The sequence below is a fragment of the Notechis scutatus genome, chromosome 1 (genome assembly GCF_049901735.1).
Source record: "Notechis scutatus isolate UNSWTSFEM ecotype Mainland chromosome 1, rNotScu1.2, whole genome shotgun sequence".
Taxonomy (NCBI): Eukaryota; Metazoa; Chordata; class Lepidosauria; order Squamata; family Elapidae; genus Notechis; species Notechis scutatus.
The window spans coordinates 152,320,572-152,335,428 of NC_142009.1; the positions used below are offsets into that span (position 1 = coordinate 152,320,572).

The window sequence follows — 14,857 nt, forward strand, 5'->3', positions numbered from 1 at the left end:
GTGTAGGTGGCCCTTTCATTTATGTTATAATAAAAGGGCCACCTACACAACACCAAAACCAGAGGAAATATATAATATTTAATATATAATAGTTATTATATTATATTTAATATTATATTTTATATAATAAAATATAAATTGTATTACATTTCAAAAACAGAAATAGAAATTAATGAGCAAAAAGAAAGAGAATAGAAAACAAATAAAGAAACAGAAACCAAGATACAAATGTTATAAGATAAAGGAAAGTAGAAAACAAATTACTTTTTACTTTCTTTGGTACAGACATAAAAATACATCCAACTCTAAAATTAACAATAGCCTACATTATTTCTATAATTATATATAATTCCAATCATCAAATCCCCAAATCAAAGTTTCATTTCTCTCCATTCTTTGCAAAAAGTCCAAAAGTGGCTTTCAAGTAGAATAAAATTGGTCAACGTATTTTCTTTAATCAGAGTTATCAATTTTGCCACCTCTGCCAATTCCATCAATTTAATTCTCTATTCTGTTATTGCATGTCCTTCCACCTTTGTGCATATAAAAGTCTCACTACTGTTATCCTATATAAATAGCATTTTGGGGTGGCCTTGTGACCATTCCAAAATGATAAACACAAAGATACATGAAAAAATGGTGTTCATCTCATTTATGCCATTCCCTCTTTATCTGAAATGTAACTGATAACATCAAATAAAATAATTGGCACTAGTTATAGTTTAATCAAAACCTTGGTATATATTTCAATTAGATTGCATTCTTTTTTTTTTTTTGGCTTTACCAGCGATGCTATTGTCATTTCTCCCCACCCCCACTTTGAAAAGGAGATAGAAAGAGGAAGAGAATGAGAAGGATTGCCCACTTTGAACAGTTATTTATATACTTCATTCTAAATATTTTACATTGGTCATCAATAAATTTCATATCAATCCAGCCATCTATCTGTCACACTTTTCTTTTGCCTTCTCCCTATCCTATATCTCTTTGTGTTCTTCATTTTCTGTACTTCTTCAAAAGTCAGGGATAGAATTCCTATTTGTCTTAATAAGCATGGCATAGCTGCCACTAGTTTATCTAGTAGTTGTTGTGCCCTTATTTGTTGCCTTATTACATTTTTATCCAAAGATCATGGGAGGATGTGAAAGTTTCCACTCACCTTTTCTTTTACCTTACAACATCTTTGTGAGGTGATTAAGCCAAAAGATCATGACCGATCTGCATTCATCCTGGGATCTATGACCAAGGGTTTTTAAACAATCTGAGCTTTGCAGTACTTGTTAAACCATCTATTAAACAATGACTGACTTTAATAACACTGAGAAACACAACATACCTGAATGTTTTAAAATAAATTATCGGCTTACCATTTCTGACTTTTTGTGGTTGGTTAGTATAAGGTGTGATGGTGAAAATACTGTAATATAGGGTGTTTGCTAGGCTGATTTGTTCTTGCTGATGTCATCTTTCAGAAATGCCAACGCTCTTAACACCTGTTGAGTAACTTGCTTATGAAAACTATCAATGGTATAAAGAAGGTGGTGATATATATAAAACCTAAATGTCTTCACTTCTAAATAAGGCTCCATGTGTTTTGCCTTTTTATGAGTAATTAAAATGTATCATAAAGTGTCATTCACTTCAAATTGCCTTTCAGGATTTTGGTGTAAATCATACGATTATCAGCCCTGAAAATCTAAAACTTGAAATAAACAGTTCCCGTTTGATTGACATAACTAATTGAGCCATTAACCACCAATTTCTAAAGTGCACATTTTAATTAGATTTTAATGGCTGTCTTCTTTAAGAAAGAGTAATCAATGCCACTGAAACTGGAACAATTTAGACTTTTAGATCATTCTTCATGAATCTTTGGGTTGATGTTCAGGAACATTTTTCAAGCTGTAAACAGGATCAGACAATTTGAACCATTTGCTTGCCAAGAAGAACACTGCCAAACCATTTGCAAATCAAGTGGGAGAAAGGTTGGCTAGGTAGCTAAACCTGTGTCTTCCCTTGGTGAAAAATCTGTAGACAAAAAGTGAACCAATTCTGAAAGAACTGGCAAAGCCCACATTTTCTAGTTTTCTTTGCACAAGTCACTGAACCTGACATTTGGTTTGCTTGAAAATATGGTCAGCTTAGCTATTTTGGAATGAAAACAGGATATTGGATTCAGAACTGTCCACCTGGAGAAGGTATAAAAAAAAAATCAAGATAGCGGCTTCAACTTTGTGACTTAAGCCCTGCTCTTTTTTAATGTGTGGCACACACTTGACACACATGTAGAAAAGGGATGGGGCCTTCAATTCCACCTTTCTCACCACCAAATTAATTTTTTTACTCTTCCTCATGAATGCTCCTTTTTTTCTTTCCTGTTCATTAATTAATTGGTGTGATGATCTCTGATCATCTGATGTGGATTATATTTCCTAGCAGCTGCAGTCTTACCTGGGTATAGTTTTCATTTTAATATAATTTAAAAAGTTGGGTTATTACACTATTGCCAGGACTATATATCTATATCTTATCTATACCTATACCTATACCTATGCCTATGCCTATGCCTATACCTCTATCTATCTATCTATCTATCTATCTATCTATCTATCTATCTATCTATCTATCATCTATCTATCTATCTATCTATCTATCTATCTATCATCTATCTATCTATCTATCTATCTATCTATCTATCTATCTATCTATCTATCATCTATCTATCTATCTATCTATCTATCTATCTATCTATCATCTATCTATCTATCTATCTATCTATCTATCTATCATCTATCTATCTATCTATCTATCTATCTATCTATCTATCTATCTATCTATCTATCTATCATCTATCATCTATCTATCTATCTATCTATCATCTATCTATCATCTATCTATCTGTCATCTATCATCTATCATCTATCTATCTATCTATCTATCTATCTATCTATCATCTATCTATCTATCTATCTATCTATCTATCTATCTATCATCTATCTATCTATCTATCTATCTATCTATCTATCTATCTATCTATCATCTATCTATCTATCTATCTATCTATCTATCTATCTATCATCTATCTATCTATCTATCTATCTATCATCTATCTATCTATCTATCTATCTATCTGTCTATCTATCTATCTATCTATCTATCTATCTATCTAATATATATGCACACATTAATATGATTCCATGACATTTATCCACACCATCATTTGTCCTATCTATGAGCAATTTCTTTTAAAATTTGTACACTGCCCAGCTTCCAGAGAGTCTGCTCAATTCGCAACATACAAAGAAAGGGAAAATAACTAAAAAAATAATATTACCACAAAAAGATTAAGCTGTATATTAAGTGTCCTCCCAATTTTTCTCTAAGGCTTTGTATTCCTAAAGGCAGAATGTTGCAATGCAATAACACTTAAAGTGCAATAAAATTGAATAAAATAAATAAATAAAATTAAATACACAGGCAACCATACTAGATTTTTAATTAGCTAGGCAGAAACCAATAGCAAGACCTAATTTCCTGATAAGCAATGCAGCATGTTGATTGCCCTTAGACCTGTTTGAACTTTTTTTTGAAAAAAATATGCCTTTTCAAATTATCTAATTAAGCCATTTTGTTGGATTCAACACATCACTAAAGGCAGACATAAGTGTCTTTTTAAACACTTCTAGTTTAAATCATAAGATATTTAACAGTTTTCGGAGACTCAGCGTCATAATAGCTTGTGGAAAGAGATAACAGAGTCTTCTGGCATCTGAATCGACATCAACTGTATTTCAGGTACTGCATAAGCTTTCTTGGATCAGAGTGATTACAACTGAGGCATGAAGTATTATCCTGTTTAAGGCATATAGGTACAGTCTTGCTATTATGATACAGAATCAAGCATGGCATGAAATAAGGTCTAGACAGTGATAATTACATAAAGAAAGCAGCCACTTATACAGCAGTAGCTGACAATGTCAATCTTGCATTGTTGTGACAAACTGGCTGGTTTTGAGAAAGCATGGAAACATTAAAAAGTCCTCTGTGGCTTTTCAGAGGTCCCCAAAAGGACATGCCAATGTGTTATTTAAAAATAATCCTTTCAAACAGTACAGTACAACCACATTAATCCCTGCTTCCCACATTTCTCATTGTATAAAAAAAAAGATCATGAGTATTTCATTAGGAGGTAGCTCAAGTAGGTCACCGTCCTTTACATTGCCATGATTTGAAAGAAGATTGCAGAATAACACTGATAAAAATGGAGAGGAGCAGCTAAGCAGGCGGATGTGAATTAGTCTGGGCAAGAAAGTGCATCGAGATGTTCAGCATAGATGAAACTGTTCTGCCAGAGCAGTCTCGTGGAAGAATATACATGCTTGTTCTCTCAACCTTATCCGCCTATCTAAAAGATGTGCGTCAGTAGTGTGGGTCCAACAACCCATTGTTAATGCTTTGAAATGTCAAGAGAGACTAGCTTTAGAAAAGATTTGTTCATCTCTCTCTATATATTTTTGTCCACAAAAAATGCAAAGCCTGACCTAATTTTGCTTTAATTCCGTTTTTAATTCTTTGCTGCCCAGAGTTATGAAACTGAGATGGCAGCCATACAAATTAATAAAGAAACAAGCAAATGTAACCTAAATACTGGCCTAGTTCCGAAATTACTTCTCTGCTCGCAGATAATTTTTCAGGGGACTATCTTACAGGATCACATTTCCTTAACTTTGAACTGAACAAAAGCCAAGTTAAAGAATTAGAGTAGAGTAGAGTAGAGTAGAGTAGAGTAGAATAGAATAACAGAGTTGGAAGGGACCTTGGAGGTCTTCTAGTCCAATCCCCTGCTTAGACAGGAAACCCTATACCATTTCAGACAAATGGTTGCACAATCTCTTCTTAAAATCTTCCAGTGTTGGAGCATTCCCAACTTCTGGAGGCAAGTTGTTCTGTTGATTAATTGTTCTGTCAGGAAATTTATTCTTAGTTCTAGGTTGCTTCTCTCCTTGATTAGTCTCCATCCTTGATTAGTTTCCATCCATTGCTTCTTATCCTGCCCTCGGGTGCTTTCCTCTTCTTTGTGGCAACACCTAAGATATCAGAACATTGAAATCTGGTATGTTCCAAGGATAAATAAAAAATATCCAGCTAACACAGCAAGAGAAATGATTAATACTCCTGTAATTATGAGAAATATCACGAATAATAATTCACTTCCCCAAAGTATAGAAATTTCAGTGATGCTCTACTGAGTTTGGTGTTTTGGAAGGAGATAATTTAGGGCTTCTGACACTACTATTATATCTATGTTTACACCCAAATGTGGATTTTTTAATAGAGGCAGATCTACTCTAGGGAATCCTAGCTGCCTCTGGAAAACTGAAGTAATAACATGTACACATACAACCCCACATACACCTTTTTTGTCCTTTCTCATCTTAAAGTACTTTCATCCCCTACTTTCTAAAAACACAAATTAGGTGGCATCATCCCTCATTTGGTGGGGAGAGCAAAGTCTGCCACCTCCTCACTTGAGCTCTTCCTCAACATTTCCTTTTAAGTCCTTCTCAATAAATGTAGTTGTGATGAAGTAATTTGTGACTTATTAAGGAGTGTAAATCTTCCTTTCTGGATCTAATACCTACCCCCATCAATAGAATTGGAACAGAATTGTCTCACCAGCAGCTTGATCTCATCATTTCTTACATGTGGCATGTCTGTAAAAACTCAATGTCATCTTTTTTTTTGAGAAGCAAGTCTAGCTACAGTTCATTATGGGTTGTGTTCCACAAACTTGAAGGTTACAACATGCAGACCTGCTCAGCCATTCTGTACAGTATTTTGGTGTATGGACCATTTAATCGCTATAGGATCTATAGTATAAATTGTTATCACAATTTCTGGAGAAATATAAGTAAAATTCAGGAACAAAAATACTGAGCCAGACAAAAACAAGCTAGAGCTTTTTGCAGCCTAAAAATATCCCTCCCACCTTTTCTTTCCTTCTTATTGCATAAAACTACTTTCTCAAACATGTACCCACCCCACTATGCTAAAATTAGCCTGTGAATTTTTGCTTGTTTGTTCAAAAGTCATGCTGCTTGGTATTTTGGGAGTCAAAGTTTAGAGAGGGTGAGATTGGGCAAGAAGAAGCAGCTGGCATCAAATTTTATAGACTAAAATCCTGTAGATCAGATGCATGGACTTCATTCCAGGACAATTTACACATAACTAGTGCCTTCCAGTTAGATATCAAGAGCTTTCTTTAGGATGCCAGCAATACAGAAAACACGATGAGTTATTTCTGTATGCTTTTATTATGAAATGTCCCTGCTTATGCTTGTCAGTCCTGAAGGAACTGTAAGAAATAATTTGAAGGTCTAGTTTTCAAAGGCATCTTGCTGGGTGTGATAAGTGGAATGAAAAAAAAAAAATTCAGATGGATGCCAAGTAAGTCTTGCTCTGTAAAACATGAGATTCACATATAATTCATTTTTAACAAATACAGTAGAGGAATATAGAAACCACCAATGGTGTAGGAAGATTGATCTTTAACACATTTATAGTCTATATCATAGTTGTCCAACTTTTTAGCTTGCTTGGGCCAGATGGAATGAAGTGGAATTGTCTTGGGCCACATATGTATATCCACTAACTATATTATATATTTTATAACAAACTCTTTTATTTTTTATATATTTTATTATCTTGTTGGGCTGCTTTAGTAGCTGTAGGCCCACATGCAGCTTTGGCCATAGGGTGTACACACCTGGTCTACATAAAGGCTGTGGGACTGATGACATTTACAGTCTATATCATGGTTGTCCAACCTTTTGGCTTGCCTGGGCTGCATTGAGTGAAGAGGAATTTTCTTGGGTCGCATATAAAATATATAATTTAGTTAATATATTGTAATGTACAAGCTTCCTTCCTGGTCTATATAAAGGCTGTGGGGCTGATAAAATAAGGTTCATTCAAAGCTGGCATTCAAAATGATTTGGATGTTTAAGAAAGGAAACTTCTTATTGTTCTAATAAAAAGGAGAATATGGATACCCTTCAGCTGTCCTGAGTTAGAACACCTTGAACTGAGGCTGGACCCACCCCTGGATTTCTCCTATTTGTTCAGTTTCTCATGTCTCACACCATCCCATTTTATTTAAACCATGGATGCAGGTTGCAGTTCCTTTCAATATTCTTTTCTTTTAGGAAGCCAATGCTGTTCATTCTTATTCTGTTATTTTGTGCTGATTTTCTCCGCTGCAGTTTCTCAAGGCAAATTCATTGATTTATTTTTCTAATGTAGTAACTTCCCAAACTTTATCAGCCTAGGTCTTCTCTCCTCTCTGTCTCCCTGTGCAAAATTATTTCTTAAGAAGTTACTGGGTGGGAGAAATAGAAGTGATACAGATTTATTTCACCCCTTCCTGGGCCCTCTTCCAAAGCATTCAGTAAGGAAACATCCATCTACATTGGCAGCTGGTTGCTGAAATGATTGTCCAAACTTAGTAGCAGCCATTTCAAGTTCAATTATCGAAAGTAGCAGGAATTTCCAACTAATGGACTGATCTTACAAACACCATGAACACAACAAGGAGAAGGCCTGCTATCTACGGATAATGACTTAACATGTGCCATTCCTGAATAAGTCCAGATGTTCAACTGGAAAGTGATTCATGGCAAATGTATGCATGGCAGGATGCACACCAGCCCTCCAACATGGCATTCTGGAAGCAAAGCTACTAGATAAACAGAAATGGATAGAAAATGGTGGGCTTGAAAAGAGTCACTTGTCTATCATGCATGTCTCACAGTGGATGAAAAAAGCCAAATGACATCACATGCATTGTAAAACCATTATGCAGATGATACAAATGATGCCATCTAGGGGATAATTCACGATGGCATGATGACATGATAGATGTGACCATCTTGTGGTTTATACAAACACCTTTGCTGTTCACTAAGGGTTTTCATTTTTGATCTCCAGGGAGACATTTAAACCAATATAAACCACAGTTGTCTGGCTTGTCTTTACTATGACTCTAAAATGTGTGCAATTTTATGGACCATTATTTCCTTGACTGCCTTTATTTTCCTCTTCTTCTTTTAGATCATAAACAAAATATGCAAATATAAAATAATTTAGTATGGAGATGAAGATGGCAATATCAAGCCAACCTTAGGTGATCTCTCAAGGAGTTAAATATGATTTAACCTGGTTAGAAATGGGATTGAAAAATACCAGAAATTCCAAGACTATAGGATAACTTGGAAAGCTTTTTAAAAAAATCTGGAAGAAGGCAATGACAGACCAGTTTCTGAGAAACTATATGGCCATGGCCATCCAGTCACAAAGAAATTAGTTCCACTTAAGCAAGTGATTATCTATTTTATGTAGGTGCAAACTACTTTGTTGCCCCAACAACATCTGTAGAGTTATAGCTATTTTGCATTTTAAACTATACATTTTGGTAAATTTATGACATTCACTTTTTCATAATTTTTCATTTTTTGTATAAATGTAAGCTTGCCAGCATTTTAAAAATTTCTTCTTTTCATGTATCTTAGGTAATGTGAGATGCTTTTAATGATTGCAAGTCTAGCTAGCATAAATACAACATATACTGTAATTTATTCCAGTGTGGCTAACATTCCAACAATCTAATGATTTCAATATCCTTTTTTTAAAAAAAAATTCAGCTTCCCTTTATAGAGGATGGCTACCACTTTTCCCATAATGGCTTAGCCAAAAGTCGAAGGCAGAGGAGTCTTCAGCACCAACTACATTTACAGAAAGATCCCAGGGTAAGTGCTCCATCAATGCCATCCTTTCTTACTATTGTAAAAGTTATGCTACCCAACCTAAATGACTTTAAAAGGAGAAAAATAAGTGATGACTAAACATGATGATTGTATATTGCCTCCAAGACTGAAGTAGGAAACCACTCAATTTTAATTGTTGAGAGACAAAACTGGAAAGGAGATTTGCCTTTATGGCCTATATTCCTAAGGTTTCTAAAAAGGCATTTGATGGAATGCTGTGAAAATAGGATGCTGGGTTAAAAAAGCCCTTCGATCAAATCCAGAACTTGTGTTGCTCAGCATTGGTTCCTCCCACTTGGTTTCCAATTGATGAGTGCAACTGAGCAATCAAAGCCCCTTTTTTAAAAATGCCAATTGTATACATTGCATGCACATAAAAAGTAGCATCACATTTTGAATCCATAAACATTGTTGAAAATGCCCCCATGTTCTTATATGTTATATATAGCAATAGCACTTAGACTTGTATACCGCTTTGCAGTGCTTTACAGCCCTCTCTGAAGTGGTTTACAGAGACAACCTATTGCCCCCAACAATCTGGGTCCTCATTATACCCACCTCTGAAGGATGGAAGGCTTAGTCAACCTTCAGCCTGGTGAGATTTGAACTGCCAGACTGCAGGCAGCCGGCAGTCAGCAGAAGTAGCACTCTAACCACTGTGCCACCATGGCTCTTATATGTCATCAGAAATAGGAAATACCCTGTTCTGTCTGCAATTTTTTATTCCTCTTTGTTGTTTTTTTTCTCCCCTCCTTAATAGGAGCTATGCAAAGATTCAGGCTCAGCTCCAAAAAGTTGTTTCAGTGTCTATAAGCATGCAAACATCCATCCATCTGCAATCATTTAAAGCAAGCTCTTCTTTGATCAGGATTGCAAGAAGGCATGGGCTGCTTTAAGGAATTTCAGATGCTACCTTTTTGTCTCTGTGTGCTCTAAAGTGACTTTTGGGAATTGAATCCAAAATTCTGTCCTAAAAATAAATATTTCATTATGATTTGATCAGATGACCTAATTCAGGTATTCTATTATATTAAGCCAGTAATAATAGAAGAGGTTGGATGATATTAAACTATGATAAGTCACAAACTGCCTCTCTAACATTACAATTCCATTCTCTGGCTGAGTTATGGTTTTGCCTTTTAATAGTGGATTACAGATATTCAGATTTTCTTCTCCTGGGGAAGGAAGTTGCACTTTCAAGCAGAAATGGTTATCCTCCCTGGTTATCTTTTTGAAAAAGTTTTGGTGCCATTTACCTTTAATGGCAGTAATCCATCTCCATTTTGTAAAGCTCATGAGCAAAGGACTATTTTTTTTTAAGCTGTTGGGGATGATTTCACAAAGAGAAAATATGGTTCGTTTTAGCTTTTCCCCGAACTGTTTTAATTCCTGAGTTTGCAAAAGCTACCTTTCTTTGTCCTCACACATCACATCCATGTTTGTTTAAAAAATATTTGCTGCAGTGAGTGGCACTCTCCTTTTTCAATTGCACAATAACCAAGGACGATAACACTATTATTACACTTGAAACCCAAAATTCCATGAATTACCTTCCAATGAAAGTAAAAATGCAAGTGATGGTATTTATTATTCATTTCTTGTCTTGTAACCCCTCTCCCCAATCATCTGCCCAAAGTAGCTTCTAATGGTAGTCAAGACATAAGATTTACATCAGCCCTATAAGGTCAATCAGACAAAGTAACAGACACTGTGTAGACCTAAAGTTACTTTGATTAGAATAGCTAGAAAAACAGAATCTTCCATATCTGAACATACTTCCCTTCCTCCCTCTTTCAACTTCATGTGAATTGGAATGGGTGTTGCTGCTACTGCTGTCTGAAGGATTTTCCTAAGCCACTTCCTTGGTCTGTGCTCAATCCTTATTTATTTGATGGCTACCTTGGCAATGGATCTTCTCTCTGTTGTTCAAAGCTGTTCTCTGTACTTCTTACACTTTCAAATCGTCAAAAGTTCAATCTATCAAATATGTTAAGCTGACTTTTAGCAAAGCTCTAGTTTGAATTCATTTGATTCTTACTTCCCTGCTAATGGGTACAAACAGTTTCAATTCAAATGGAAACTTTCAAAATCAACTTCAGATGATTCCACTTTTACTTTTTGTAATGAATTTTCAAAACAGGCTGAAATCAAACTAAGTTTGAGAAAATATAGCTATATCTTTATTGGATCGGCAGCTCCTGAGAGGTGCACTTTAAAAAAATCTTTTATCTATATGTTTCTATTACATGCAGCTAAGGAGACAAAAGCATAAAATAAATAATAAGGAGCTGCCTAGAATCCATTTAGATTGAGGGGTGGATAAATTTCATGAATATATGCATGCATACAAAATATTCATAGGAGCATTCTGTCCCTAATCTGCTTTACAATACGTTCTTAACAAAAGATCACCCACAAAGCTGAAGCTGGAGTGGAAAACCAATGAGAATGGAAGATGCACACTCTCACATTTCTGTAGTGAGTGAGAAACAATGGGACCTCAGCCTGGATAATACTCAATAATACAACTTTGCTAACTGGGAGAGACAGGAGGAGATGATTCGAACTCTTTTATTGTAAATGAAAACCATTATTGGAAATAAAAAGCTAAATAACAGCGTGTGTTTCTGTTCTAGCAAGGGAACTAAAGAAAATGAAAACAGAATACCCTAAGAATCACAGGTGGCCAAAGAGCTTTCTTAACAAGAATGCAATTTTATGTTCCTCCGAGCCACATGCTGCCACGCACTCCCAGAACAATTGTGTTTTGCAGTGTTTTGGTTTTCCATATTCATCTCTTCCACTTCTTTTTGAGGAAAGCTACAAAATCCGATTGGAAGTTTCTAAACACTAACATATATTATCCAAGAGCTCTAGGAACAGCCCATAGAATCCTGAAGTTTCCTCTCACCATGCGTGGGGTGGGATTTTTGCCTTTGGAAGGTTCTTCAGAATGATAGTGGAAGGCCCTGCCAGGGTCAGAGAAGGCAAAACAAGCCTATCTGAATGATGTGTCAGGCATGAGCATCTGTAGGGAACAAAGGACCAAGTGACATTGCTAGAATCATGAGACTGTTGTACAAATGATCAAATATTGCAATTTGCACCCATTGCAACTGAGGTAAACCACCTTATTTGTGTCATTTGCAGAAGAAATTCATGCAACCTGGGATATCAGCATAGCACTACTACTGTATGCTTAGTGCAGCAGCCATAGCTTCTTTCAGTCCTCTAGACTTGAAGCCCAACAATTTCTCTTAAGATGCCCCTAAAATGGAGGAAAGGGATATATCAGCCTTAGAGCTGATATATAGCTTGTGCATTAGTTTTCCTGCCACAATTTATTTTTAAAACACAAACAAAAGCCAAACATGAAAAACAGAAAAGAGAAGAGGGGAGGAACAGGAATGCAGTGGTTATTTTATCATGCAATTGTGCAATTGTACTATGAATGTTTGAGCGTTTGCCTGATATAGATTCTTCTCTCCATCCCTTGTTGACCATGGATTCCCTGTGGCCACACATTTCTTCCTATTTTTCATGAACTGCTCTCACCTAGCTCTAAATCTGCCCTTTAAGCAGCATTTCAGAGCAGGATGAGTCTTTAAATCTCTCTGTGTTCCAAAATTAGTCACAGCTAGAAACCAGCAGATTATAATATACTGAATTATAGGTTAAGTGCCAAATACACAGTACATTTCATTTGATTCTGCCCATTTGGGCCAGAACTGCTCTCTAAGTCAGCCACCTTGACATTTGTGCCTTCCAGATGTGTTAGACTGCAATTCCCCAATTTCCCAGCCAGCATAGTTGCTGATATTGCTGACTGAGAATTCTGAAAATTGTAGTAATACTAACACCCTAATTTAGAAGGGACCAAGTTGGAAAAAGATTTGTGAAACATTCTGTTGAGGCAGTTACTTATAAATGAAATGATTTAGATAAATATTGTTCTCCTAGAAAACAGTTGCAGAATGACTGCATATTCTGAACGCATTCATTTTATATAATTCCAGATTTTAACTAAATATAAATATTGATTGCACAAATAATAATATTTCTGGCATTACTTATATATGCTTTCACAGTTTGATTCTCTCCTTCAAACTGCCCATAGGGAGCTCATTATGTTAGTAACAATGAGCTCTCCAGCGGTTGTTTAAAGAAGACCAATATTAAAGAAGCGAAGCATCTTTCTTATGGATAATTTAGTAAAATCAAGCTGATTTCCCACAAATTACTATCCATCTCCCCCTGAAAGACCTGGAAGCTCAAATACTAGTAAAACGATAACATAATAGGCAGGTGCTCTGAATCTATCTATCTATCTATCTATCTATCTATCTATCTATCTATCCATCCATCCATCCATCCATCCATCCATCCATCCATCCATCCATCCATCCATCCATCCATCCATCCATCCATCCATCCATCTATCATCTATCTATCTATCTATCTATCTATCTATCTATCTATCTATCTATCTATCTATCTATCTATCTATCTATCTATCTGAACAAGAATAAAATAGAGGGGGAGACTGAACTATCCATGGGATAATAATTAAACAAACTGCTAAGCAGTCTATGAGCATTAAAGCAAAAGTCCAATTAAAAATTCCAATAATCCAGTTCTTCTTGCCTTTCATTTCATTTTGTCACTGTTCTGAACTATTGAAGTCCAGAAGAACTGGGTTGCAAAACTGCAGGTAACCACCAGATGACAGTAAAGAACAACTTATCTGCATCCTGTTTCTACCATCTGATGGATTTCTATAGCCCTAGACTGGTAATTCTAATTGAAGTAATAGCATGTAGATTTTTTTCAAGCCACACAAAATTTCAAAACTGACTTCGGAAAAGAAAGGCAACATTTCTCTCAAAATAGCTCTCAGCTTCCTGGCAAATAGACTGTGTGGAAAACACACAAATAAATTAGTTCATCACTTACTTTTCAGATTAAGATGGCTCTGCTCTAGGCACCCATGGAGAAGTCTTCTGTTCTGCACTATTAAGTAACTGCAAGCACACAAGTGTTAACTGTAGTAAATATGTTTAAAGGAGTTTTATAATGTTGTCATGGAAAACAACATCTGTCACCACGGTATAAGATACAATAAGGAATCTTTTTGAAAGACAGTGATCATTCAAGATCCAGATTATCCGGAAGGAATCCATTCACAAAATTCATACATAGGCAGGGGCAAGAGATATGCAGATAGGTGAAACAAGTACAGGTAAAGGTATGTGTATGGTGGGATTGCACCTGTTATTCCTGCCCAACTTTTAAATATCGAGGCTTAAGGACTCAATATGTTCATGCTCATAGTTACAGGCTATGGAGCTAAAACTATAAATCATACTTGCTATCTGTATTTTTAGTCTTCTCAGAAATACCTTACATCAGGGGTGTCAAACTCCATTTTACTGAGGGCCGCATCAGGGCTGTGGTTAACCTTGGGGGGGGTATGGCCAACTGGGTGGATGTGGCCAGCTTGATGCCATTCCCCAAACTGCTAGCATGTTTCCTCTTCGCACTGGGTAGACCAAGCTGAAGTCACACTGGCCCAATATTAGTTCTTCACATTGGGTGGACAGGGCCGAAGCAATGTGGGCCGGCCCCTTACATTTTCTGGGATGGCCCCATAGGTCATATCCGACCACATCACGGGCCAAATCCGGCCCACAGGCCTTGTGTTTAACACCCTTGCCTTACTTGATCACCCTCTATGAGCATCCAGGATCTCACAAGTAAACAGAAGTCTGAAGTGTGATTCCCATTCGGATTTTCTTTTCCAAATATTCATATATGACTATACTTGTGTTGTAAAATTAGAAGTTAGATTCAGTCAAAAGTAGAACTGTATTTCAAATAAGAAAATACATCTCCCTCCACTTCAATGCAATATATTTCCCTTGTCACTAATTGAATGGCTGACGTACTTCTCATTAAACAGAAAAGACTTTTAATTCAGAAATTTAACTTGACAAAAGCCATTGTTCAGCAGGAAACACAAGGCCAAGGAGTAAACT

At 36.0% G+C, this 14,857-nt stretch overlaps 1 protein-coding gene across 1 annotated transcript in view; it reads left to right on the plus strand.

Annotated features, from left to right (window-relative positions):
* PCSK2 (proprotein convertase subtilisin/kexin type 2) overlaps positions 1-14,857 on the plus strand; it is a 107,669-nt gene that overhangs the window by 10,143 nt on the left and 82,669 nt on the right. The window contains exon 2 of the mRNA XM_026668482.2: positions 8,700-8,804. Coding sequence (XP_026524267.1) covers positions 8,700-8,804 — 105 coding nt within the window. The remainder of the gene's footprint in view (positions 1-8,699; positions 8,805-14,857) is intronic.